Source organism: Acanthopagrus latus, chromosome 11 (genome assembly GCF_904848185.1).
Source record: "Acanthopagrus latus isolate v.2019 chromosome 11, fAcaLat1.1, whole genome shotgun sequence".
Taxonomy (NCBI): domain Eukaryota; kingdom Metazoa; phylum Chordata; class Actinopteri; order Spariformes; family Sparidae; genus Acanthopagrus; species Acanthopagrus latus.
Genome location: NC_051049.1, coordinates 24,084,920 through 24,112,191, shown reverse-complemented (window position 1 = coordinate 24,112,191; position 27,272 = coordinate 24,084,920). Strand labels below are relative to the sequence as shown.

Here is a 27,272-nt window from a genome sequence, read left to right as displayed (position 1 = left end):
AAAAATAACAGAATAAGAGAAAACATCATATAAATGATAAAAGAGAGGAATTGTATGAGAAAATCAGAGCCAAAGAAAACACAATAATAAAAAAGGTTAAAAAAAATTTAAAAAAAAATGTGTGGTTCTTACTTATTTTTGACCTTGTGTGTCTTCTGTTTTTTTAACAGGGTCAAATTGGTGAGATGGGGGCACAAGGACCACCTGGTCCTCCAGGACCAGAGGTAGGGCATACATATCAGGAGTTTTTATTTATTTGTTTATTTATTTTTATTGTATTTTATTTTTTTTTTACATTTTTAGAGTTCACCGTATTTTAATAGTTCTCAGAATGGAGGATCTGGACCACAGACATAATCACATTATGTTAACAGTGACCAAGTCTTTGTGTCTGTCTTATCCAGATAAGACTAAGGTTGTGATGGTTTACTGTTTGTGCAATGTGTAAGATATGGCAAGAATTTTTGCCATATTGTACACTAACATCATGAAAGTACCCTGGCCCATCCTGTCTAATACAGTAATACTACATTGACCCTCAGGAAGTGATCATTTGATAGCCCCATACTTCTATCTGGAAGATGTGCTATGCAAGCAGTGAGTTTGGTACTTAGCCCAATAAGAAAACAAACTAAACTCACAAAGTCTCAATAAAGAAAGTATCTTACACCTATTTTCCTTACAAAACAGAAAAAAAACAACCATGTACCTGTTGAATTTCGTATGTTCTGCCAAACTAAGACAAGCTCGATTTTAGAGTAAACTGCTGATGCCCTCTCTTTGGCAGCTTTGATGGCTGCAGTGGAGAAGTTAATTGGCACAATATTGAAAGACACAGAACTGAAGCATGATGAGAAAAAGTATAATGAAAGATTGGTTTGCTTTACAAGTCTGTTAATTTGACACAGTGCAGAATACTGAGTAATAGCTCGATAGATGAAAAGTGGGTGAGCCCAAACACAGAGCCAGCTGTAAAACATAATCACCCTGCTTTACTTTTTCTATTGGAGTGTGTGTAATGTGGGAGGCACAGAGCCAAGCCAAGACCTCTTTTATGAATGCTCCCACTCAAGATTATGATCGCATAAAGAAATTAAAGAGATATGGGAGTCGTTGTGAGGGTTAAAGTAGCAGGTAGCTGAAAAATGCAGATCTCACTCTACCACACGTGTCTGAGTTTTTGGCCGCAGGCTGCAGTGGCATTTTCTGACTGAACATGAACATTTAAAACATGGTGTAAAAGAAATACCACACACCACATGCCAGCACAATGCACAACACTAATGACAATCAAGAACAATGTAGCAGTTAGGATTGAGATAAAGAATGTTTATCTGGGGGTAACCCGGTGGTTCAGTTGTGCACTGCATCCTCACTGCAGCAGTCTAATGTACAGTGTCAAAATTAGCTTTCTGGTAAAGTAAATCATACATAAATTTACATGTATGTATATACTATAAATTATGAGTTGGCTGACTTTTTACCTTAACCATCATTGGATCCAATATTCCGCATATCCAATTATTTTTTTTATCTGACTGACGATAAAATACATTAGCTTAAAAAAATGCACTACTTTGGTTCTGAAACAAGATGGAATCTGTAAAGTAACTGGTAACTTAAGTTATCAAATAAGTATTACAGTATTACACTGTGTTTAATAATAACAACACTCATAATCATAATATATGGAAGTAAAGCTAATTTAGATTATTTAGAAAATACTTGGAAACACTGGCAAAAATTTGAATTAAACTTAATTTATTCGGACACAATGGACATTTTGGGGATAGTGAGATGACATGCTTGATGGCTCCGTTGCTCAATTATTCAATGTATTGTGCCAAAACAACATTAGTTTATTGTGCCTTGTTTTACATGTTCTGGCATCTCCCTCAAGCATGTTGGCCTTGGATGTAGAAAACCTCACCTTTTGTCAAAGAGGTCATTGTAGCTGCTGCAAAGTATGTGAAAAGCATGGAAATTGTCAAAGACGCTGCACACTCGGTGGTGTAAATGACCATGGGTCACATAGGCCACAGCTAGCAGCCATATTTCCTGCAAAAGAGTGATTTTGTCATGGCAGGCGTGCCTGAAGGTATTCTGCCTCTATCAGTTAAGTAGTAATCCGTCACTGTCTTTGCATCAGCTTTTGAGAGGCCTGGCCATTTGTTCTAGAAAGGCCCCCATCCCTATGTATGTCTTATATAGATTTATGCAGGATGCCTTCACTGATCTGCAAAGAAGACCAGCTGTGGTACATCAACATAGAAATAGGAATGCTACTAATTTGCCATTTTAAATGTAGTGTAATCCCACTGGTCATGTGACTCATGACCAATTGGGTGAAATAAGAATAACATAATAGCAATGTCTTCTGTTTTTAAAAGGGTTTTCCTGGGGACATTGGAGTACCAGGGCCCAATGGTCCTCCTGGGCCAAAGGTACAACACCGACTACATCATCTGTCTCTTTTTCTCCATTTGTCTCTTTCTCCATCCTCCATTAAAAGTCATCCAATTGAATGTATGCATTTGACTGTGTTTCAGGGATTGCAGGGTGCAAGAGGACCACAAGGCCCACCTGGCCCACAAGGACCACAGGTGAGGCGATTTAGCACCCAACTCACATACACACCTTGGCTCAGATCTTGCCTTACAGATACAGAAACATGGAAAATACGGCTCATCAAGGGATTTCCATTAGATCATTAGTCTGAGACAAGATTAAGTAGTGTAGTACTTCATTTAGCATTTAGTCATATCTCAAACAGTTGCAGCTCAAATCCTAGTGGGAGTTTTTTTTCTCTCGGGGCATGTTCCACTGGGTGAAGTCATGGTTCACCATTGGGTGCTTATAAAAACAAGGCTGAATGTTTTCCAGCGCTGGAAAAAAATGGAACAGAAGCTTCTGGAAGTTGTACAACACACACACACACACACACACACACACACACACACACACACACACACACACACACACACACACACACACTTGTCTATTATGTTGCAGCATTGACCTGGCAGCAGCTCACGAAGGTGTAACAAGCAGATCTACTCTCCTCTAACATGCCTCTACATATGTCTCTATAATATATGTAGCTTTATCATAAATCAGCATCAGATACATTCTAAAATGTTTTTGTAATCTACAAGAATGAAAAGCTTGCCCACTGTTATGCTGTCATAACAATGTCACGTTCTAACCTTTATTCCGTCATGCATTCATAATTCATTTCTTATCAAAAAGGTTGCAAATTTGGAGAGCATCATCATATTGAAATGGTTAAGATCATATGTAAATGATACAGTCAGCATTTCATTTTGGGCCTTTGTGTATGATGAACTGTACTGTGTTTCTGCAGGGTGATGAAGGACCACTTGGCCCACCTGGCAGCGCTGGCCCTACTGTAAGAATCTCCCAGATTCATATATACTGTATACACAAACACACGCTCATCACTCATGTGTCTGTCTGTCTCTCTGCCTGGTTTTGAAGGGGAGACCTGGAAGGAAAGGCTACATTGGCGAACCTGGCCCAGAGGGTCTAGAGGTGAGTGTTATTTCTTAAGGAACTGTACTGTCAGTACTATACTGTGACAATATTGTCACTATATTCATAATTGTATATATGTGGCAAAATCAACAAGTACTGTGGACTTGAAAAAATGATCCCATTATAAAATAAATCTGCTCGATTTTCCGAACATGTATAACATATGCAATACAGACTATATTGTATATATAATATTACAAAGCCCATTTTCTTGTAATAACAGATTAATTTCTGTTGTTGATAGAGAAAGCAGAGGACCGATTACTCAAGATAACAGTATTATCAAATTAAATGACCACACTTGAAAGGAGTCGGAGATTTTTTTTTTAAAAATTCTTTTAGGGGAAAATCAGTTCTAGTTTATTCAAATGATTTTAGAGAATCAGAGACCAGCAAGCCTACAAAATCTAATAGACCCTTGGAAGACCACTCCACCATGCCAATGCTTCTGAGCTGCGCTGGCAGATCAGGGTTCAGTGCCAAAGGAGATTGAACAGAGATAGCAGAAGGGATATTTAGATGTTTTTCTCACATCCCTTCATGTCAGTAATGTGTTGTAAATAATCATGTTATCACAATGGGTTTAATCTGATCTATGCTAGTGATAAAATGGAGAGATGTGTTTTCTCTGATAACATGTAATGATTCCAGGCTGATCCATAAGGAGTCCTGTTAGTTCATGAACCAGCTTGTCATCATTTTAAGTATAGTTCTCCCTCTTCTTTTGGCTTGATGAGTGTGAAAAAACCTGACCCTCTGATGTTTGTTATTCCAGATATAACAAGAAATATGAGAACTCAGAGACTCAAAGACTGATGGAGTTAATAAACAGGGAAGATTTTGAAATGAATGATTTAACCGGGGAGGTTATTCATTTTTATGACATGGATTCTCCCAAAGGAAAGAAGCTGGCAGGGTGGGCCCATCTTGATAAAAATGTGTTCTGGTAGATATTTAAAGGCAAGACAACAGATTTACTATGATTACATTTATTGTGGCAGAGAACTGAAAGAAGCTACATTATATGCTAATAAGGATATGACATGGTTTACCCGACCAGCTGTGATTCTGTCTTTATTGGGATTAGTTTATTAGAACATGCCACACTGTCAAATGCCTTTTTAGTGTCTAAAGAAAGAGTAAATGCTGGATTTGTATGAGTGTTAAGGTAGTGTATAACATTAACTGTACCACATACATTATTGGTCCCATGTCTTGATTTTACAAATACGCCGTGGTCTGGGTTTATAATCTTAGGGAGCACATTTTAAAATCTGATGGCCAGTACTCTGGCGGTTATGTGGTAAGCCACATTAAGTAGGCTAATGGGCCTCTACGAGGAACAGTCCAGAGGGCTTTTTATCCTTTTCTAAAAGCAAACTAATAGAAGTGTTTCTTCAAGAAGGAGGGATACCACCTTTTAAGATATTATCAATAGCTTGGATAAGAAGAGGACTGATCTCTAGCCAAAATTACTTTATGAATTCTAATGGAACCCCATCCAGGCCCACACACTTACCATTTGGCATGTGAAGAATGTTATCTCTAACAGAAACACACAAAGCAGTTTCTGCTATTTTGTATCAGTTGCCTTCACACGTTTTTAGGTTTAGATAGATTAAGAAATAGCAAATGTATTTGTTGCAGTCTGTGCAGGGCTCATTTTTTGATTTTTATTAGCTTCCTGCCATTCATGTTGAAGTCCTTCAGTTCCAAACAAATGACAAACATCCACTGTATCTTTGATAGGACTGAATACCTTAATCTTCTGGACCTTGACAATCTTACTTCTTGTTTTCTCAAACTGAGATTATGTAACTCAGTTTATTCTAAGTCTTTTACTTCAGCAAAGCACAGCATTGCAGACCTGTTCCTCACCAGTTTTAATGGCTCTAATTGTTTTTTGTAGCCACCACAAATGCACTGCCACAATCATAGCATCATGTGTTTCAAGATTTTATTGTTCTTAATTATGGTATAGGGCTTACTTTTGAGCACCGGTGTCTCCATGTTTGTGACCCGCTTACTGTAAGCTCACATTTACTGTGGTGTAAACATGCTCTTAATTAGGAGGGAAAATGATTTCTTCCAGGACTATCATCATACATGTTATTAAACCACATTAAGAAGCAACACCAAGTCATTCACAGTCCCATGTAATCTGAGTGTGTGTGTTCCTTCTTTGACACTTGTAATATCCTGCAAATCATGTTGAAGTAGCAGGGAAGGATGCTGTTAGTCATCTCTCTAATTACAGGAAGCTAACCAGCACACTGTTTGATGTTTTCTGCTTGCAGGGAGAGAAAGGGGACATGGGAAATGTTGGAAAAATCGGACCACAAGTAAGTTGCTTGTAATGTACAGGACTGACATTAATTAACAGCCATCTGTAGCTTTTCATTAATCCCCACTTTAGCAATGTCAATGTGGAGCCCGTGTGGTAGCTTTTATTAGCTTGATTTCCTGCCATTAAAGCATGTAAAGTAATGTGTGCTTTAGGCACATAATAAAAACTATTGCTCAAGATTAATGTACACGTAATGTTAAGATGAATGCTGTGCTTCTGTAGAGGTGAATTAAATCATCCAACTGTGGAGGAAGCTACCCGAGCATATTGGTATGTCTTGCTTTCCTCCTGACCCACTTATATGATCAGAGAAATCTGGATCCACAACCACTGCCAAATAGTGTTCCCGTTATGGAACTGCCAGAACACAATAGTAGAACAGAAGGAACGCCAATCTGAGATCCTCTGTGAACCACTTGGGTTGCACATTTGTTTATGGCTCAAAGCCTGCCAAAGTATGTCTGACGTCTGGTGTTGCCACAGAATCGTACTTATGTTGCATGTTGTCGAAGTGTAGTAAGAAGAAAATGACGATCCAGAAAACTTGTTGGTTTTTGCAAGAGTCTCAAAACATCTGTGTTAGGATTGTTTGTAAATGAACCAATTAATTACAAAATCCCAGCCTTACAGTTTCATGCTTCAGTTACTGCTTTATACCCAACACATTACTCTCGAGAAATGTTGGGACTTGTTTGCCCTTTGAAGAATCTTCATATCCACACAACAGCTCTGAACATTGAAAGTATGTCTGTCCTTCCTGGAGGCCCCTTAATGTTAATATTTGCATTCTGTGAATAGTGGAGGCAACCAAGCGGGCCATGTTGGACTGTGTTGCTGCAGTGCACATATGAGAGGGATTAAGCACTTACTGAGTAGAGGAGCCTTTGAAGCCGAGGAGGAGCCATGGGGCTATGCAGAGAAAAAAAAATAGAACTCTAAAACATATGGACTCTCTAATGAATGCCATTACATCACTTTCAAATAAATTAGAAATGTAAGAAACTGAGAAAGACTGTTGACTAGTGCAGGTTAAACCGAGGTCGAAGCCAGGAGGGCATAGGTCACCTGGCTTCACCGAGTGCCTCTGTATAAACCGTTTCAAGTTCAATTTTACTGGAGGTTTTTACAATGTAGTGTAATTTTGCCAATGTAGATTGACTGCTTAGCCTTCCATTTTTGAATCACCTTCCAGTCGGTAACTAATAAAACATGCATCAGTCCTCAATTACCAAAGGCAACCACAGGCGTGCATTTAAATGAAGTTCACATTTCAACCGCCGCGCTTTGATTTTATTGTCATTGACTCAGTTTGTACTTACATATGGGCACTAGAAAGAGGCATGTGGTTGAGAGAACTTCAATGCCCTTAACAATATGTGACTAGGGCTGCATTTGGCAAGGTTAACTGTTATACCAGTACATATGTAACTGAGGCTGGGTCTGAGAAACCAGATCACCCTCAAAACAGCACTGTAAAGCCCCCATGTCAATGCCCTGTCACATGGAAACCCATTTTAAACCATTACCTTCTGTTAAATGATAAAGGGTACCACATTGTCCCACTTTGTGTCCTAATTAAGGGATTTGAGGTCAATTTAGAGCTCCTGTTCCCATGCCTGCAGGCAGCATCCCCTCACAGACACTCTACTACTAATCCGCCTGCTGCTCAACTGCTTTACTTGCATCCAACAGGATAATGTTCCTGAGGTGATGATACACGAGGAACACTTTAAGGCCCTTTTCTTTTTGACCTGAATCAGTTGTTACAGAATGGAACTAGAATTTCCTTGTGTGTACTGTAGAGGTTGATTTCTTGTCTTACACTTACTTACTCGCTTTGTCAATCTGTTTTGGAAAAAGGAATATTTACTGCACGACTATGTCACAGACACATGCTAATTATGTGAATACAGTATATCATTCTACAAGGAGGAAACACAGGGTTACAATTGGTTCTCACAACCAGAGACAGCCACAGTTTGACCACACTGGCTTTTGTGGTTGGCCAGTGAGACCCTGGTCTGTAATTGGACAGTCTTATGAAATATTACAATAACAATATAATTCTGTGAGGTTCAGATGTTCTGGTAGCTTACAGTGTCCCAGTGGCTTAGTACACATGTTGTGGTGTTACATTTGTACTATTGTGGCTTTTGTCTAGCATGCAATAAGTGCGTGTTACCGTGTTGCTTCTGTTTTTTCACTCTTTATACTTTTCCTCTTTTCACACTGTTGTACTGTTTTAACAAAAATAAACACAATGCCAAGGTTAAAAAAATACAGTAACTCTTCTATTCTGAGACTGTTTACTCAGTCACCCATAAGTCTTACTGATGGTCTGGAACTCCAGATTGTCTAGTACAGCAGCTGGCACTGGTCCAGACCGCAGCCCCTGCACCACAAGACTTATCTGGAAGTGGTTAAACTCCTCTGATAAGTCTCGTATTTACATTAGCCTGTATTTTCCCCACAAGGACTCAGTAGTGTACATGTTTTTTGGGCCATCTGTGTTGAGTGTGGTATGCTGTGAATTGACTTTGCACCTAATTTTTTCATTTCATTCCTAACTCACCCTCTCTTGCATCCCACCAGTCAACATAGTTTAGTTTCACGACTCACCTAAGCTTTAAAGGTTTCAGCATTTTTTGATCAGGCTTTTTTTACCCCGATCCTGATCCAAGTCCATTGATATCTAGTAAATGCCAAGAGCCAGATGAAGTGTGTGCAAGATGCAGCCCACGCTTGTTACTTCCATATACATTGCTTTTTTCATATTCCTTACATTGTCACGTAAAATGACGTGGACACGTTGCTTGTCTATTTCACACACGTTCAGCACCTCCTTGATTGCCTGTATTACATGCTCTGCAGTATGTGACCCACAAAACTAGTGCGCATACCAGCACATTGTAACTAGAAAGTGGAATCAATGTTATGTAATGCCGAGATGATAGGGCATACGGGGGACTGAAAAACTCCAGATTACGAAAACCCTGATCCTCTACCACAGAGATGAGCTGGATATCCAGAGTGATTAATTTAATTACCTTCTCTGTAGTATTTTATTGTACCAAATGTGTAGTATTAAATGCAGCTCTTTTGTTACCGCCTTGCAGAACCGTTGTATTGCAGATGTTACATGTCGCTGCTGGACTGCTTTCGCTTTCTAGTTTAAGTTATTTCCATACTGCAGACATTTCTTCTACAGTTTTGCAAGAGTAACGTTACAAGCACATGCATTCTGCCACAAACTGTGCTGTGATGTTAAAAAAGAAAATGGGCCTTGGGTCCACGTTCTAAATAACCGATCCCTGGTCAGTGGAAAAATGCCCATACTGCCCCGATCATCCCTAATTGTAATCTATAAGTTATTGCATTCAGATGTTGGTACAGGTTTGGAAACCATCCTTTGATGAATAAAGACTAGTTGGAATGACATACTCTCCTTTCTTCGCCTCACCATGCCTTGCCTCCCCTCTGCTCTCCTTTCCAGGGTCCACTAGGTCTGATTGGGATAGCCGGAGTGGTAGGAGTTCCTGGAGAAAAGGTAAGGAGCGAGTTTCTCTGTCATTAGGCTGTCAGTCAGCATCAGCTGGTTGCTTGTCAGTAGCAGACCCCTATAATTTGGGCTGTGTTAAGCAGCCATGACTTGAGGCCTCAGAGGGCCCGTAACACATGCTCAACTAAACACTCAACACTTTCACATCCACATCCACATCAATAACAATATTGTCAAAGCTTTCTCACCCTAACTGCCTCCCCACTCTCCGCCCCTTTGCTTAAGCAAAATTCAGTTCAGTAGGTGACAAGCGCTTTAGACAAATATCATTACATGTCAGTCTACCATATTTTCGTGTCTTATTAGAGTAATTCGTCATGTGCTGTGCTGATATATATTATAATTGTTAATTCAAATGCATATGCAGTCATAAAAAATGAAGGAAGATACTATACAGGTAATGTAAAGATACTTATTATGCAATCTGAAGAGGCCCTGAGGCTTTCTCCATGTTCAGCTTCTATCGCCTCTAAGCTTAAAAGAAGAGTTTCAAGCACCTCTGCAGCTTTCTTTCTCAGGTGGAATAATTTTAGCAGCCCTCTGGCTGTTGATTATGGACAGTCCTCCAAAAAACATCCCTGTACATTCTCCATTATTCCCTCCCTCTATCTCCTTCTGTCGCCCCTTTCCCTTCCTATCCAGGATCCCGCGGTGTGTCAGAACTTGTTCTTGTGATGGAAAGCCGTCTGCTTATCTTGCCCTTGCGCAAAATCCTCCTCCTGGTTCAGTCTGTCAGCACCAGCTGTACCCTGACCGCCCACAAATTCCTTTCATATAATATTTGAAAATATATTAAATTCAATGCCACCTTCTGATAAGGATTTAATTTCAATATAGAGCCTTATAACTATTCTGCTAAGTATTTGCCAGAGAAGTGCAACAAGAACTTGAAGCATACTAGTACAGTCATGAATGTTAACACAGTTCAGGGTGGATTAAAGCATCACTTACACATGTTTTGGAGGAGTTGGAGTACAGACCAAAGCAGCCTTACACATCACCTAGAGTTTGCTTTTAACACAGTGAGCAGATTGCCACCAACTGGTTTGCAAAGTGCCTGCTTGCTTTAAATTCCCCTCAACCAGCTGTCACCGTAACCTCCTGCATTTAAGAAGCTGCGCTCCAGTTTCACAGCTCTTTATACGGAAACCTGTATGTGAAGTGGATGTCTTTGGGTTTTTCTGTGTTGAAGGTAAAGGTCATAGTTTAATGATGTCTCTCTTTCTGTCTCACTGTTTCTCCCCAGGGTGACCGAGGACCAGCGGGTCCAACAGGTCCAGTCGGAGAGAAGGGGCCAAGGGTAAGCACAGTCACTCAGGATACACTACAGAGCTCTGTTTCTTGTCTGAGAGTTGGTAAACCCCAGAGGCATGATGTGTATATTCAAAAAGGTGTTCCAAGAAATCAGCAATGGTACAACAGCCTAGCAGAGTCTGAATACTTTGTTCAGTAAACTGATGTCTATGGATGATGAATTTTAAACCGAGCCACTAACAGTTTTGGCTGTAAGTTTTGGCACATGTCAGATGGCTACAAGGTTTAGGTCATGGAAATGAACTCACTAGGCCTGAAAGGTTCCAGACTCCTTGATGTTGTAACTTTTGTAGATTTTTGCAAAATTCAGCCATGTGGAATTGGTTTTTCCACATGCAGAGGACAGGAATGAAAAATATAAACTTTGGTGTTTTCAGTGGCTCTTTGGAATCACTGTGTGGTTTGGTTGATCAATTCAGTGACTTTGCGTATGTTTCATTGCAGTCCTAACTGAAGCAGTGGTGCTTGGTATTCTTCTGATGTATCAGTCTGAATAAGAGGCTGACCAGTAACTGTCACTCCCTGTTTCTAACTCATTGTAACAGTAAAGAGCTCTAGTGGCATCCTGCTTGGTCTCATCTTTGACATAACTGAGAACTGCTGGTGTTAAAATTTGGAGTTGGAGATTTTAAATGACAGTTAAACCAAATTAATCCAGTCTTAAAACTGTTTAAAGTGCCACAGTGAGTGAGATTGTGTCTCATTGAAGGTTTCAACATTTCACTTCTCCAAAAGAAGACATTTGCATAAAAGTGAATGTTGTCTACCCTTCCACTCAGTGTGTTGAAGTTGGATTTGATGAATCTTGTAACAACAGGTTCATTTTAGACATTAGCTTGGTCACTACTGTGGAAAATGTGTTAGCATGAAAGTTATTTGACAGTTCTGATTCCCCAGAGCAAAAAACAAGCTGCTGTCAAGTGCAGCAGTGTTTCCACTGTCTTCTGTATTGCAGCTTGAGTCCTTAGAGAGAGGACTGGACAACATCCCTCACTGTCCTGAGGCCTTGGATTAACTCCATGTTTGTGGCTTTGGGTCCCAGTCCTGACCTAGCTGGCTGGCAGACTGACCAGCAGGCCGGCTGGAAGAGAGGATGACTAATCCAGTGGCTGGCTGGCTGGCTGGCTGGCTGGCTAAATAGTTAAATTAAATCACTGCTAGTTTGTTTGCATGTTTCACTGAGAGAGCGCTTTGTGACTTATGTAAGGAGTTAAAGTGATTTGTGTGAACCGGTTTGCACTATAATGTAGCCACATTAGTGAGGGGTGGAAGCACCTTGTGTGAGGACTTTGGGCTGTTTAACCACCGATTATGGCAACTGGCTCATGAAGTTCTGTTTCTGTTCAAAGATGATTCGCAGTGATGAGCGTTTTCCTGGAAAATCTCAACCCATTTTGCCTTTATTGACTTTGTTTTGTTTTTTTGTTTTTTTTGTGGAATTATTCCTCGATAGATTATTATAGGAAAAGCTGTGATGAGAAACAAAGCACCCAGCCATGTATTGTTTTCTGGAGCATCTGGAGTACATTCATGACAACTTGAATGTGCTGGAAATGAAACACAGTTCAGACAGTTCCGGATCCTTTTCTAGTCAGAGATGTAACCACCTTTTCAGCGCTGATTGCGCTGCTGCTTCACTGTTACTCCCCTTCAGTTATCATTGAAATCCATTAAAACAAGGACATGAATTTTTGTCTGCCTGTTTTTTATTGTTATTTTCTACTTCTTTGGTGTAAGGGCTATCCAGGGTTGCCGGGAAGTCCAGGCGACATCGGCATGCAAGGTGCACCTGTAAGTGGCATGCCCTCATCACCACTATGTAATTCCAAATAATGATTCTTTGTGCTAGGATGTCTGCATGTAAATCTGTACTTACTGTGTGTATGAAAAAGGAAAACTACAATGAGTGCAGGAGGTGTTTCAGTCTGCATGTATGATCTTTTCATTAAAATCTTTTTTGTGAGGTTTTCCTTTTCTTTTGCTCCCCTCTGCATATTGGATTGAGTCATAAACACATTAGTGCTTAATGGGCTGAGAAGCTTGGATGCATTGACTCGCAGCTTCTCTTCTCGTGCTTTGGCTCGATATGGAAAACACCTAAATTGCAAGATTAACAGGGAATCTTTAAGTGATTTGGAGGAATGTACTTTTTCGTAAACACATAAAATTTAAGTGGATGATATGATGTATCAGTTTTCCTGTTTCCCACAATTTAGTCTAGACCTGTGTAAACAGTATGTCTTGACTGGCTGACTCTTCAGTAGTTCTGCTGAAGCCTTTGTAGTACATCCATTAGGTTCGCATGACTAATGTTGTGGGTTGCAAGATGCATGAAGAGGTTTCACCCCGTTCAGTTTATGTAAAAATTCTCACTGTATTTCATAGTTTGTTTAGCTGCATCATGCCAAAGAAACGCTGCGCGACATAACTATAATTTCAAGATCTTTACTCTCTCTGCCTTCAATCTTATGTCTGTCTTATTTTTCCTCACAGGGTCCACAGGGGCAGAGAGGAAGTCCAGGCATCGCTGGGTCGAAGGGCAGGAGGGTAAGAGCTGACACTACCTTAGGGACATTAGTACACTACTCACTTGTATGTTATGTATGTGAACCAACTCACTACTGACTATAAAAAAACTGGCTTACCAGACCCTTGGCTGTCTGTTTCACGTCACAGCTCCATTCCCATAAACCAGAGGTTAAAGCAATTAAAAGACATGTGTTTGTCCTTCCAGTTGGCTTGAGCTTCTTTATAGGTGCATTTACAGCTGTTTCATAAGCCCCATGAAGCTCATGTTGGAAGACATTATGTTAATGTAAGATGGAGCAGTGGTAATACTGGTGAGACACCATGTGGCTGAAAGGAGAATGACACCATCATTTGGTGAGGTTAAGATACATTTATGATTATAATTGTAATCAGGCTTCTAAGAGCTTTAATGGACTTCAACTTTAAGATCTACAGAAGCAGCACCTGAGGTGCGTTGTTCTGATTATTCGGTGAACCTGATCAGAACAAACAAGACAAAGGACAAGTAATTTTGTCCTGAAACATAACCCTTAAATGTCTGGATATAAAGCCTGTATAGAACAGTTTTTGCCCGATGCCCTAGAAAGCAAACTCTGTTTCTATACTCTTTTTGTGCTTGCGCACATGAACAATTTGGACCTCAGTAGTATAAAAAGACCATCAGCAGCACAAAGTCTAAGTTTTTTTGCTGAGCTTTCTGGGATGCAAAGACACCAAACCAAATTCTTATTCCCCACTGTTTAATTATTTTACGCGGACTATCAGCGTATTTTTCCAGTTACCAACTTTGTTACAGTTATCAACAACACCTTTGTCTGCTTACTAACCAGGCATAATTCATAATAGTCAGATGTTTCATACTAGTTTACTTTTGTACTGTACTTTTATACTTTGTGCTTATGTGACAGCACAGAGCTCTATGGTTGGGATTTTCTGCCACCTTTTACTTACCACTCTTTTCTAATAGTTTGCAAGCAGCTACACTTCCTGGAGGGTCCTCTCAGTGAGACACATTTTAACTGTCAGTTTTGCCTTTAATTTACTTTAAATCTCTCCTAAATTGAGGGAATGTGCTTCATTCCACTGGCAAATTGACTAACAGCATCATCGCTACAGCTCTCCAATTAATAGTCCATCCATTTCAGTTAATGCAAGACAATGAAAAAGAAATGCTAACAAGCCAATTAAGTACAATTTACTACCACAGAAATTCTCATACTTCATAATCATATTTATCTCACTTCCTTTAATCCTATGTTTACTTACTTTCCTCCAGTTGAACATTCTGCCAAGAAAAACATATGGCACGTAACATGCCATGGCTTGTGTAGTTCATTCATGTGTCAGTTGGTGGCTGCTTTTCCTGCCTTGCTGAGGTACCAGGACCAGGGAACAGTGCGAATGCTGATCACGTGAACTACAATGTCATATTCCCATGCTAGCAGATCTTTTTTGGATGAAAATGTCGGTGGGAAAAAACATCTTTTCTCAACACTGTTGATGACAGATCCACCTCAGTGTTTAATTCTCTGATTCCTTTTTTCTTTTTATGTGTTATTACTTGTAGATACATTTTCTCAACTAATTTCATGACTACTCACTGTTAACTAATGAAGACAAACCAGGTTAACAGTCACAGTGATGGACCAAAAGTTACAGTGGCATTGCAGAAATAATCGCCTTGACATAAACTGCCATTAGGAAAAGAGGTGAACTACAGGAAGTAAGAAAGAGATAGAAAGATAGAGAAGAGTTTGTAGGGTTGTTTGGAGAAAGCAGAGGGACATTAGAGGGCTGGGAGTCTGACTAGAGGCAAACAAGGAGCAGATAACAAGCCATCAAAGGTAAAGATACAAACAAGGGGAGACGAGATGGAAGCAACAGATACGCTGAAAGGGGTCCTGAGGAGAGAAAAGGATTTTTGGTTGTATTTACAGATCATTATCTGCCACCCTACCTGTGAGGTGGAGCTACAATGCCTGGAAACCCCTGGAATGTTTGTGGGAGTGGTAGGCTGCGACATCAGGGCGGAAAATCCCCCAAGTAGACCAAGAACAGAAACTAATGAGTTTGCTGTTGTCATTTCAGAGTTAACTGTATATATTGGGAGATGTTCAAAGGTGTGCTTCATGTTGCTTTCACATAGGGGCCCCGGGGTCCAGATGGCCCGCTGGGAGAACCAGGCCCTGAGGGCACCAAGGTAAACATGCACAGCACCCAGCTGAAAAAAACAACCATTTGTGCATGTGAAGATGGGATCAATATTTTGCATCTGCATGAAATATGTCCTGGAGCTGGAATTAGCTACTCAATGTGGATTCACTGATCTCGTAAAATTACTTGCTACAGTGTCGGTTTTTGGTAAGGCCTCTCTAAAATGTACCATATTTATTCTTTGCAGGGTGAAAAGGGGGACACTGGACACAAAGGAGAGCCAGGATTCATAGTAAGTAGTCAAGTAGTTTTGATTATATACTGTATATACTGATGTCTTTCGGCTTCTTTTTTAAGGGGCAAAAAACATGTTTTAAAGTTTATACTTAAATTCCTCAAAACACTAGTCACTGAATGTTTGAATCAGAGCATGTGAGCAGAGCTGAGCGGCGAGAAATCACCCACTCCCCGCTTACGTGGGTGTTCGCTCCTTCGCTCCATCGCTCCATCGCTCCATCGCTCCATCGCTCCATCGCTCAAAATTATACCTGACAGCTCTGCTCAAAGACCGCTCTCCGTTCACCTAAAATTTCATTCGGCTCCGGTGAAATCGCTCCACACTCTCTCAGATTTAAAAGAGGGAGCAATTCCTGACTGTGCACCTATATGACCTGTCTGCTTGCTTTTCGAAATATTTTACAAACTCCATCTCTCAACGAATGACCTCTGATGTAGGCTAACCCTTGAAGGCACGCGTGAGTCTGTGTGGACTCGTGCGTGCCCTAGACTCGTGGAGAGCGGTATCGGAATGGAACTGGAGCGATACGGAACCATCGCTCTGGCCTTTGGATTAAAACCCGCTCTGCACTCCGACTATATTTGGCACGCTCCGCGCTCCACTCCGCTCACATGCCCCGGTTTGAATGTGTGTAAATGTGCTGTACAGAAACCCCCACATATCTAGATAAAGGCCTGAGGCCCTAAGAAATTACAAGGCTAGTTTATACCCTCATCCAAAGTCAAGAATATTAATTGGCATCATCCTGAAGCTTCGAGGTTAACACACACATCCCTTTTGAAGATGCACATTTACCTCATCTAGTGTAACCCACAGGCAGCTGTTAAAGCTTTGATCAGCTTTTATTTGCAGAGTTGGCCTTTGTCTTTTCTCTTCAGTATCAGGTTTCAACTAAATGCAGTTATTATGTGCTGCTGCCATTTGAGATAAATCTGTCGAGTAGCCAGATGGATATATTTAGTTTATCTAGCTGAATGAAATACAATCCAGCATCACATTGACTTGAATTCTGATTTGTTTTGAAGGGCAAAGCTGGCAGTCCAGGAGAGAGAGGCCCTCCAGGGAAACCTGTAAGTATTGTTTACCTTGTAGTTATTTTTCTGTTAAACTTCTCTCACTGAGGTTTAATTATGCACTTCATTTTAGCTGGGAGCATCACTATGACTACAGCAGACAACATAGACTTGTAAAACAACTCCACATCCTCCTCTCACCTGTAATATATGTAATTATCACTTGAGGAGTGTGCACCAGTAAAGTCACGCAAGAGGAAGTTGTCATAGTTAAAAGAAGACACAGAGCGGTGTTTCCAGGCTCATTATCAAAGCACATGTGCATGTGTTTCCCTTACTCATCTGGGGTGTTTGGGTTCAAGTTTTTCATGCAGCTTACAGGACTAACATCAGTTTGCAATGACTTATACTGCTGATGAACACGATATACCAACAACAGTGGAACTGCCTGTCCTGCTTCAGATTCTGATCAGATTAATTTAAAATAGTTGCTTTATTTGACGATTTGATTTAAACATAGCTGCATTATATTTAATCATTTTTAAGTCTGATACCTCTCAATATATTTGAGTGTGAAACAAAGTAACCCCAAAAAGGCCCAAAAGCAAAAGCTACACAATGATTAACCAAAAGAATATGTACAAACCCGTGATGACATGAGCAACAGGAATGAAAAGCCAATAACAAAAACCAGAAACATGCCACGGGGAGACACGGGAACAATACAGACAGCTGACAAAGACTCTCAGGTGGACATATAATGTAGTGCTGAAACTGCCAATTCTTTACTTATCTGCCAGCATGTGTGCTGGTCTCAATATATTTAGCTAACAATGGTTGGTGATATCAGCCAGATTTATTGGTCAGGCCACTCTTTTTCTTTCAGTATCCAATACAAGGCACTCACATAGAGAAAACGCCACGTAGTACAGTCTCTTGTTGTGGTGCATGGATATAATAACTGATGCTCCACAGTTGGTATATACATGTAAACAAAACAGATGAAAGCAGATTCAAAAGCAGATCCATTAGGGCTGTCTAATAGTCAAGTGATGATCAACTTATGTGCAGCGTGTTTATTATAGCGCAGTTTGTTCCATCTGTTGATGGCAGGGCTTATAACAGATGATCGCCAGTCAGAGAAAAGCCCTACATGCATGCTTACAGATGAAGCCTCTTAAAACCTGTCTTTCCTCCGTGATGGGGCCCTAACCGTGCAGTGACTGGTCTGTGCTCGGACCTGGAAGAGTCTGTGACAGGAATGAGGTCCCCGTGATGACGAAGTGAATGCAGGGCTGAATTGTAACACCCCTAAGTGGGTTAGGGTTATCCACCAGGAGGAGCAGTGAGGAAATCAGCTCTTCTTACTGTATCTTAATCTTATGCAGTGTCTGATGTGTGTGACAAAGGGTCATTCTCACACAGAGTGTATTTAATGATTATTAGGCCACCATATCATGAGGTCTTCAACATTGTGATTCAGCTTTTGGTTTTTCAGCAGTACTGCATAAAAATTGAAAGAAATATACTAGACCACGCCGTCAGGTTCATGTGGAAATTCAAGAGCAATGTTTAGCCACAGAAAAATGTTATTTTTCAAAGGCTCGGTGCCAACAGATACGGATTTGCTGATATCTACATGTTGTGGATTTTGAAAATTATTACATTCTTCTTTTTCCGATGTGTTTAGATTTTTTTTACTTTTCAGGTGCTCTGAGATTATGAGAAATGTTCAGATTACACAGGTCAAACGCAATCTCACGCAAAACAAAACAAAGACAAAGGCATTTGCTAATTGTTTCCACAAATGCTGATGGTGCATTAGAGCAATTTTTGGTGAAGCAATGATGCTATCTAGTCCCTGTTGAATCTGCTTTGAATGAGACCATGGGATTTCCCAAACTGAATAGATACTGCACAAAGACAGAAAGATGTAGCTAGCTCAAGGTTGTTTTAGCTAAAACAACCTCGAGCTAGTAATGTTTTTTCATAGATTTATGTCTGCTCCTAGATATCTGCAAACTTCATGTGAAGTAGCCTTATAATGTTACAAATTCCAAAAGCTGAAATTTATGGAAAAAAATATTTAGGTAATTATTTCAAAATCCATAACATGCTTTTACCTAACAAAACATACTGCTTCAATATGTGATTAATCACAAAAACAGCATTTTCACAGGGAAAACAAAGTTTACTCTAGTATTTATGCACACACCTGATGCCGTGGTCTCGCAGTAATCTAACAGCATGAGAAATTACATTGATATAATTACAATAACAAAGTTTGTTCCATTGTTGTTGAATCATTAGTTGTCCAACCATATTACTTACAGTACTGGTGAAAAACAAAAAGCTGAAGCATATTATTAATGACCTCATGACATGGTAGATAATCTTTAGATATGCTTGGTCCGTGATGATATTTGTACTTGAAGTAATTGGCTTGAATATTTCACTGGGTGTGGGTGGGTGCAAAAAGCCTGAACTATTACGTTCAGCAGACACATCTTCAGCAGAAATTATCAGAAATTCCTCGCGCCGTGGCGGATGATAAAAGAGATGCAAAGTGGGTTCACAAACATCCTCTCCTTATCTTGGAAAGGTAACAGATGCTAAACACTAGCATTACAGCGCATTTTGTTGTTCTTATTCAATGGACATCCCAACAGGTCTCCCAGCCCTCACGCTCATCTGGCGGCTGCAGGGCTGTTGAATCAACTAGAGAATTTTGTATCACTGCACGCTCAATAAGCCTCAATCAATCTGTGTAAACCTGGCTGTGCTGGTAATACATAAAGTTACTATACTGCCTATTCTTCCCATAAAAGCTTGTGAGCCAGTAGTCCCTGCCTGCCTTTTTGTTTATGTACCATGAAATCGGGGGCTGAAAAACTCTGATGAAACTGCAAAAAATAAAATGTAGTGGGATAAAAGTGTATTTTTGCCACTGAGATATAATGGGGTAGAAGACTATGGTTTAAGTTTAAATGCTTTGCTGTTTATGCTGTTCGTAAGTGAAGCGCCATCTCATGGTGACACCATGCAATTGAATGAATGGGTGTGTCTACAGTGGCATCTAGGCACACCCCCAGGAGGAGGAAGGGGGGAGTCCCAGCGGCTGAGAACCAACTTGGAACCAGCTAGCAGCCGAAAGGCAGCGGGCAGGGAGGCGAATATTGAGGTGGCTGTAACTGTAAGAGTTGTTGGACTCAGTTGGGGGCTTGCCTTATTTTCCACTGACAAGCAAGATGCTTTCCACTTTCTTTTATCTTGTGCCGGCTTAACACATGACATCCAAGTGCAATCAGTAATTTTCTTAACAGAAACACAGATATACAAATACAATGTGCAGGCCTGTACCCACGCTATCAGGTACAGCTTTCTGCTCACACATAGAGATAAATTTACACCTCTGGACAACACATATACTCAGCACTAGTCGCAACCTGTCCTTCTAAGCACCAACAGAGATTTGTTTAATTGAATGAAGTTGCAGTAAGTTTCAAACACAGGTGCTGTTATTCATTTTCACTCTGTGATGAATCTGCCCCATACACAAAACTGCTTTTACAAACTTCGTGTTACTGTCATGGATATTACAGCTCTGGCTGCTGAAGGTGATGAGCACATTTCTGCTGTCCACCTCTGGACTCAGAGCGCCATCTTGTGTCTGATTAAAAACTCCTTAGAAATCTGCCCTGAGTAAATTCTCTCCATTTCTAGTTCTATTATTTAAAGTCATTGAGAGATTGTTTCCCAAAATCATGTAATAATCTGTGAAGTCAGACTCCCATAGGCCCACTGCTTAATGCAGTTATGTGGTTAATACAGCTGACTGATCGTAGTTTTGGTGGTTGTCACAAAGCATGGTATACTGCTGTTTCCTGAAAACTTCTTGGGCCCTAAAATCTGTTAAGAATCACTTTCACCATTGACAGTTACTCTCACTGGCACATGACATATATGCAGGCTGTGAGAATGATTTATTAAATATTCTTTTATGTTTCCATGTTGTTCATCTTTAGAACTGTAAGACTGTATTGAAGTTTGAGACATTTAGATACTTCAGCTTTAGCAGCTAAATTGTTTTTTTATTTGAAGTCATATTTACTATGAGCATAAAGAGCATAGATAGGGCATATAAACTGATTTATTGCACATCTGATGACTGATGCTACTGAATTTACTGCTATCTCATCAGTGTTTGGCACATTCATTTCACTGCTTGGAACAACTACCACTTTCTTGCTCAAGCAGAAGTAATATATCATCTGTGAGTGCTTGGTGAAACACTGTCTCAAAAAAGGATGTCTGCTTTTGACTTGGCAGCATATTGACTGGACTACAACAAAGAGATCTGAAATAGCAGGAAAGACAGTCTGTTCAGATTGCATCAAAGAGTTTCTGCGTCGCGTCTGTTGGAATAAATCAAATCTGAAATATCAGACTCAGTCCTCATGAGAATGAGCCTGTTGCCCAAGCCAAGTTTGATCATGTTGATTCGTTAATTACGCAAACCAATGACTGAAGCTTTATTGAGCTTGTGGCTGTGTGTTTCCAGGGTAAACCAGGCATTCCAGGCAGCACCGGGGAGAGAGGGCCCAACGGTGAACCAGTAAGTATGGTACCACTGATGTGGTTGTTTCAGGAATTGGCAAACAGTGTGTAAATCTTTGATGAATGTAAGTGTGAATATTCGCAGACACAGAAACTGCCATGGCTGAAATAATTAAAGAAACACTGCAGAACCTCTGATGTTGCTTTTTACAAGGAAGTGCCTCAGATGGAAAAAGTTGCTATTGAAATTAGTCTTTGTTTATAGATTCCTCTCTCTGCGTTCTTCACACCTTCTGCCTCCCTTCTTGGATTAGTCTTCAAGTTCTTGATTTTCCTGGAAAACTGCCTACCCCTCAGGGACATCAGGAATGTCAAACAATCAGATACAAATATTTATTAGGGTGCAAGGTTTCAATAACGCTAGAGGCTCCGTTTATATTATGAGTCTCGTCTTGCCTTTGGCTGGTCTACAGTTTTATTCCATGCGTTCTGAGCTTTCAGCGTTCCTCTACATTTAACTCTATTGTTTGTTTTGCCATCATAAGAGTTATTTATGAAGTTTGATTATGTTTTTTCTGGGGTTTTATTGCTTGACACGATGAACCTGTTTAATCCAAGAGATTATTTTATCATTAAATTGGTGTCAAAAGTATTTTATGACAATTATTATTTTTGCAGGGACTCAGAGGACCTCCTGGAGAGGCCGGACCTGATGGAGAACAAGGACCTGAAGTACTTGTTCACATAATAATAATATTTTTCAATACATTATTTAAGGTTTCTGGGGTTTATAGTATATTATGTAGTATGTAGACATTTCTATGTATATAGGACAAATCAAACATGACTCAAGCCATGTATCTGTCTCAACTTTTTAGGGCGGGCCTGGTGTAGAAGGGGAACCGGGTGCCATTGGAGAAGTGGGGTTAAAGGTCAGCAACATCTTACCGTGTTTTTTGCAACCACCCCTCCACCTCTGTCTCTGAGAGGACTTTTGTCATGTTGAGATCCAGTCCCAACCACTCTCCAGCAGTTGGAAAAAACATGAACTTGCCTTCAGTCACTTTTTATTTGAGATAGCTCTAGCCTCAGGTGAAACAGCGGATTGTCCAACACTTCCTCAGCTTCACAAATCTGAGGTTACTGTGAGAGTAGAGGTGTGCACACACACACCGTATATCTTCTGACCTCCAAACGGCCCTGTGTTGTGCTTTGTGCCTCTGCAGGGTGATGCTGGGCCTCCAGGAGCTGAAGGGGAACAGGGACAGGAGGGAGTGAGAGTGAGTCACTACAAACAACCCACTAATCCCTTCCTTCCTTGTGTTTGGGTAAATGTAACCCGGTCATTTGTTTACTCCCCCTCATTGTGATGAGGATGTCTAATCCCCAGTACCAAAGAAAGCAGAACCATGGAATTATTTTTGTCGGTGGACTATATAAATAGAACTTGGACTGCATGAGTCTCATCTAGACTTAAGATTCAGCATTCTTCAACAAGGTTGCTCAAACATCCGACCCACAGTGCGTCCTTACTCTCGTCATCACAATGGGTGAAGGAGGATTAAACAAATGTGATGATGTCTGAGAAACTGTCTGTCTATACAAAGGAATGATCTTATCTTTTCTGACTGTCCGTTTGTTATACACATGGACCAAACAAGAGAGTGAGTTCATAATTTCTTAATAAAAATGGTCCAAGGACACGTTCTGGTTCATTAGTCAGAGAACTTATAATTGCAGCAGTGATTTTTGAAATGCATCTTGTCTATAATTTAGAAAAGGAAATTTTTTAATTACTGTACATCATAATTTCTCCTGTTTAATGGCACACATTTTTTAGATTGCCAAGTGTTCACCATACACTTCCCAAGTCAGAATGAATTATCAGCATTTATAAGTGGTCATTCATTCATTCTGTGAATATAGGTATGTTGTTTCGTTCAACACATCATGCCTCTGACCACAACCAATCACATCCGTTGGTGATGCTGGCTGTGGGCTGATGTAAAACAGCCCTGAAACTGTTAACCAGAGGAGGCAGTGAAAGACTGCTTCTCAGCCTGACAGCAATGCCTTAACTCTTTAACTTTTCACAGTTGCATACATTGATAATCTTGAAAATTAAGCGTGTTCTGTAATTGTAATTAGTACATTTCTAATTTTACCAAGATGTATGCGAAAATATGTTCTTGCTGTGGCGATTTAGTTTTTCGTTTTACTTTAACTGGCCCAGGATTTAAGATGCTAACATTAATAGCAACAGCTCTTTCCAGAGACACAGTTTCCTTAACTACTATTTCACTGCTAAAAAATATTCCTGTTAAAACCAAGATAACAAGGACATTGCTTCTGAGAGAAAGGTTAAAATTGTTTCAGTGTGTGCAGATCAAACCAATTTGTATTTCCCCAACTTAATTGGTGTGGAGACTGAGATTTTAGAAAAAATGGATGCATAAACTCAAACCTTTGCCATCAATAATTTCATAGTTGTCTTAAAGCTGACTTTGAAGAGGTACGATCAACTTCATTGTGATGATTTGTCCCTTTTAAGAGACTGTTAGGAGGTGTTGTTATAATTTGTAATGTGTCTGCAGGGTCCTCCTGGTCCCCCTGGTGAAGACGGCCCTCAAGGGAAAGATGGAGCCAAGGTAAACATAGCAGGACGCTGTGTTTGTTAACTTAGCTTCACTCCAAACACAAGTTAAGGGTTTGTTTCCAGAGGGGTTCTCCATTTGACAGCAATAATAGGGAGATGTCCATACCATTCCACTTAAGCCTCCTGTCGGCTTCTGAGTACCACAGGTTGTCTGACCTCTCTATGTTGGTAACGTGAAACTTACTATATTATAACTGAACTGTCTTTCACTCTGTTTTCGTGGTGGTCCACCTCTCTTTCTCTCTGTCTATCACACTGACAGGGGGAGCCTGGTGATTGTGGACCAATTGGAGAACCAGGAGACAAAGGAATAGAAGGGGACCCTGGGCCCCCAGGACCCCCCGGAGAGCCTGGGAAACAGGGATTTCGTGTAAGTTTATTTTTGTTTCCAAACTCACAGATTCAACCATTTTCATGAAATAACCTTTATTTAGATTGGGGGTAATTACAAGAAATGTATATCTGCATTGATATTCTGACTCGGTAAAAAGATGCTTGCTTGCAGTTCAAGTAAAAGCTAGATCTGAATAAAAGGTCAGGAAGTTGTAGTTCGTTGCAGAACAGGTTCTTCTGGTTTTTGAATGTGGTAATTTACAGAGAGACAAGAGGAAATTGATCTTGAGCATAATTTAAGACACTGAAAGAATCATTTGCACATTTACAATTTTAAATGTCTGCAACTCACAGAGCAGTTTACAAATGTGCACTTTACCAAATAATGCCTTTACTATCCCAGCAGGGGTCAGCCTTCTCTTCAACAACGACATTTTTCAACTGAGGCAAAAAAAAAATACTATATCATAGATGGTGGATGTTAGGCACAGTGAAATAAATGTCAGTCATAGTCGCTTTAGTTACCTCTTTATTTTGAGATCAAGGTTCAGCAATGTGTGTTAAGGGACAAGAAGGTAATCAATGTCAGGAAGAAAAGAATCTTCAGGGCACATAAGCAAAGCTTTGTTCAAAAATTAAGCTGACAAATTTAGTAAACATTTTGACCAACATTGTCAACCATAAGCTGCATAGCATTCTATGCTCTGCATAGAGAATCACCCACTGATAATGTGTATAACTCATCAGACAGACACAGTGCTCTGAATGAGAAGCAATAATTAGATGGTGCTTATAGTTACAGTTATCATGCCTCTATTGGCTGAAGAGATGTTTAGTGTGTGTTGGAATTATTTAATGAGTGTTCTGTTACAGGGGCCGGAAGGAAAACCAGGGACCCCAGGGAATAGAGGACGACATGGAAAGAAAGTAAGGGCCTGATGTTTCCACTTTCTCTGTATAGTGTGTCTCCCCACCGTTAAACAGCAGGAAGCAAGAGGGCACAGTCAAAGGTCCTATGATATTCCAGAGAACCACCGAGTCATCTTGGTTCAGCTGCCTAAACCGTTGTTTTGGTCAAACAATAAGTTGTTGACTCAATTTCTGTGGAAAAAATAAAGTGACTTCAGCCTTAACAGACAGATTTGTTGCTGATGGAGTAATAGATGCTTCCTGCTATCAGAAGGGGCTGAATGCTGACTTTTTGGCTACACATGTTGCTATTTCTCATCCCCAAATGACATTTTGTGTTTTTTTCAGGGCGAGCGAGGTCCAGTAGGACTTGCTGGCGAGGTTGGCACAAGAGGAGACATCGGCCAGCCAGGCGAGGCGGGGCTGAAGGGTGCCAGGGGAACTCGAGGCACACCAGTTAGTTCCCTCTCTGCCTGTCTTTCTTCTCTGTCCTGTGTCCCTCCCAAACTAAAACATTTGCATAGAGACAGTTTCACTTTTTTTGTTAAAAGGAAGAATATCAGAAATGCCCCTTTTTGTATCAGTCAACTGGGGGGTTGTGTTGGTGTCTGTGTTTGATTGACAGACAGTGTGTTGTTTGTGGTGGTGATGAATAAGCCTGACTCCACATGAAATTAATAGGATGTGCTAATTTACTAATCCTTTTTGACATTTATTGAAAACAGTACAAAGACCCAAAGGCAATCTGTACATGTATTTTTGTTTGTTTGCAAAACCTCAAATGACCTTCTTTGTTCCAGAGAGAGAAGCAACAGAAGTCATGAAAAGAATAAAAGGAAGTGATCCATTCTTTGCTTCTTTATAGAGAAAGACAGAACCTATTTCAGCAGAACCACTAAGACTCGGGTCACAGGATTCACTTTGCACGTGTGTGTTTTAGGCCAATGATTGTATTTAGCTCAACTAGAGTTAAAAAGCAAAACAAACATCACGAGGACTGACTCACTCTTGTATTGTGTGTATTTTCTGCATTTCTTCCAGGGTCGGCCTGGAGTCATGGGTTTAGAAGGGCAACCAGGACTGGCAGGATACACAGTGAGTACTGTTGTTTAACTATTTGTATATGTTATTTATTTACATACAACCATTTACCGTCACAAAACAACTTGTGATTAGAAATCGTCTTCATACTAGATAGTTGAGTAAAACCGGAATGGTCTGAGTTTTGGCTCAGAACATCTAACTACGCTTACAATCATTGGGCTTATTTTACAATGTTACCCGAGCCCTTTTCACACAGAGACTCTGCATTATTGTGCAATGAATGCTCGCTTTTATGCTGCCTTTTTTTGTTCAAACTGAACCAAGCAGCATCCGCTTAAAGCATCTCCAGTGTGTCATTTCATACAGCACTGGTGTTGGAGGACCCAAAGAGCTGTGATGGTATCATCATGACATCGACATCCGTGTGTTTTTATTTTTTTCCGGTGTCCACCTGTTCATTTAAACATGTACCCACCAACTGTTTCTAGTAATATGGATGCAGTTATAATGCATTGTGATTGAGATCCTGACCTGCCATGCATCATGGACAGTGACAAAGTTATGTTTTTTGTTCTAAATGACATAATTACATAATCACCATCATCAGTAAACAGCGGGCCCTGTGTGGCTCTCACTTGTGGGGAGGGATGCTGTTTTCTGGGGCAAAGCTCACTAAAGTCTCTATTGGGAACACTCTGTTACCAGGGGCAGATGCTGTTTTTCAAGCAGCTATGCGATGAAGAGTCTGTTGTGAGGTCTTGTAACGTAACTTTGTGGACTGAAGTGTTGGACATTTCTCTTTTCCATTAACACAGACACCGTTTCTCCTCTGTGAAATTGTCCCCCCTCTCCTCATCTGTAACTTTGACACAGACAGCGAGGTGAAGTTTTCGCCGCGTAGTTTCCACACTGAAAGGGCAGTGTGAATGGGCCTGCAAAAACTGGATCCCCCTCAAGAACATGGGAATCAGAAGTAGCATTTCCACGTTTATCCATCAAACGTA

At 40.4% G+C, this 27,272-nt stretch overlaps 1 protein-coding gene across 6 annotated transcripts in view; it reads left to right on the top strand.

Annotated features, from left to right (window-relative positions):
- Nucleotides 1-27,272, top strand: part of LOC119029103 (collagen alpha-1(XXIV) chain) — a 95,804-nt gene that overhangs the window by 50,817 nt on the left and 17,715 nt on the right. For 5 of the 6 annotated variants that reach the window (XM_037115694.1, XM_037115693.1, XM_037115695.1 and 2 more), the window contains exons 19-40: nt 171-224; nt 2,391-2,444; nt 2,550-2,603; nt 3,365-3,409; nt 3,499-3,552; nt 5,853-5,897; nt 9,396-9,449; nt 10,708-10,761; nt 12,513-12,566; nt 13,269-13,322; nt 15,451-15,504; nt 15,706-15,750; nt 16,782-16,826; nt 21,331-21,384; nt 22,005-22,058; nt 22,205-22,258; nt 22,553-22,606; nt 23,921-23,974; nt 24,245-24,352; nt 25,189-25,242; nt 25,573-25,680; nt 26,266-26,319. In XM_037115694.1, coding sequence (XP_036971589.1) covers nt 171-224; nt 2,391-2,444; nt 2,550-2,603; nt 3,365-3,409; nt 3,499-3,552; nt 5,853-5,897; nt 9,396-9,449; nt 10,708-10,761; nt 12,513-12,566; nt 13,269-13,322; nt 15,451-15,504; nt 15,706-15,750; nt 16,782-16,826; nt 21,331-21,384; nt 22,005-22,058; nt 22,205-22,258; nt 22,553-22,606; nt 23,921-23,974; nt 24,245-24,352; nt 25,189-25,242; nt 25,573-25,680; nt 26,266-26,319 — 1,260 coding nt within the window. The remainder of the gene's footprint in view (nt 1-170; nt 225-2,390; nt 2,445-2,549; nt 2,604-3,364; nt 3,410-3,498; nt 3,553-5,852; nt 5,898-9,395; nt 9,450-10,707; nt 10,762-12,512; nt 12,567-13,268; nt 13,323-15,450; nt 15,505-15,705; nt 15,751-16,781; nt 16,827-21,330; nt 21,385-22,004; nt 22,059-22,204; nt 22,259-22,552; nt 22,607-23,920; nt 23,975-24,244; nt 24,353-25,188; nt 25,243-25,572; nt 25,681-26,265; nt 26,320-27,272) is intronic. The other variant, XM_037115698.1, reaches the window with a different exon arrangement.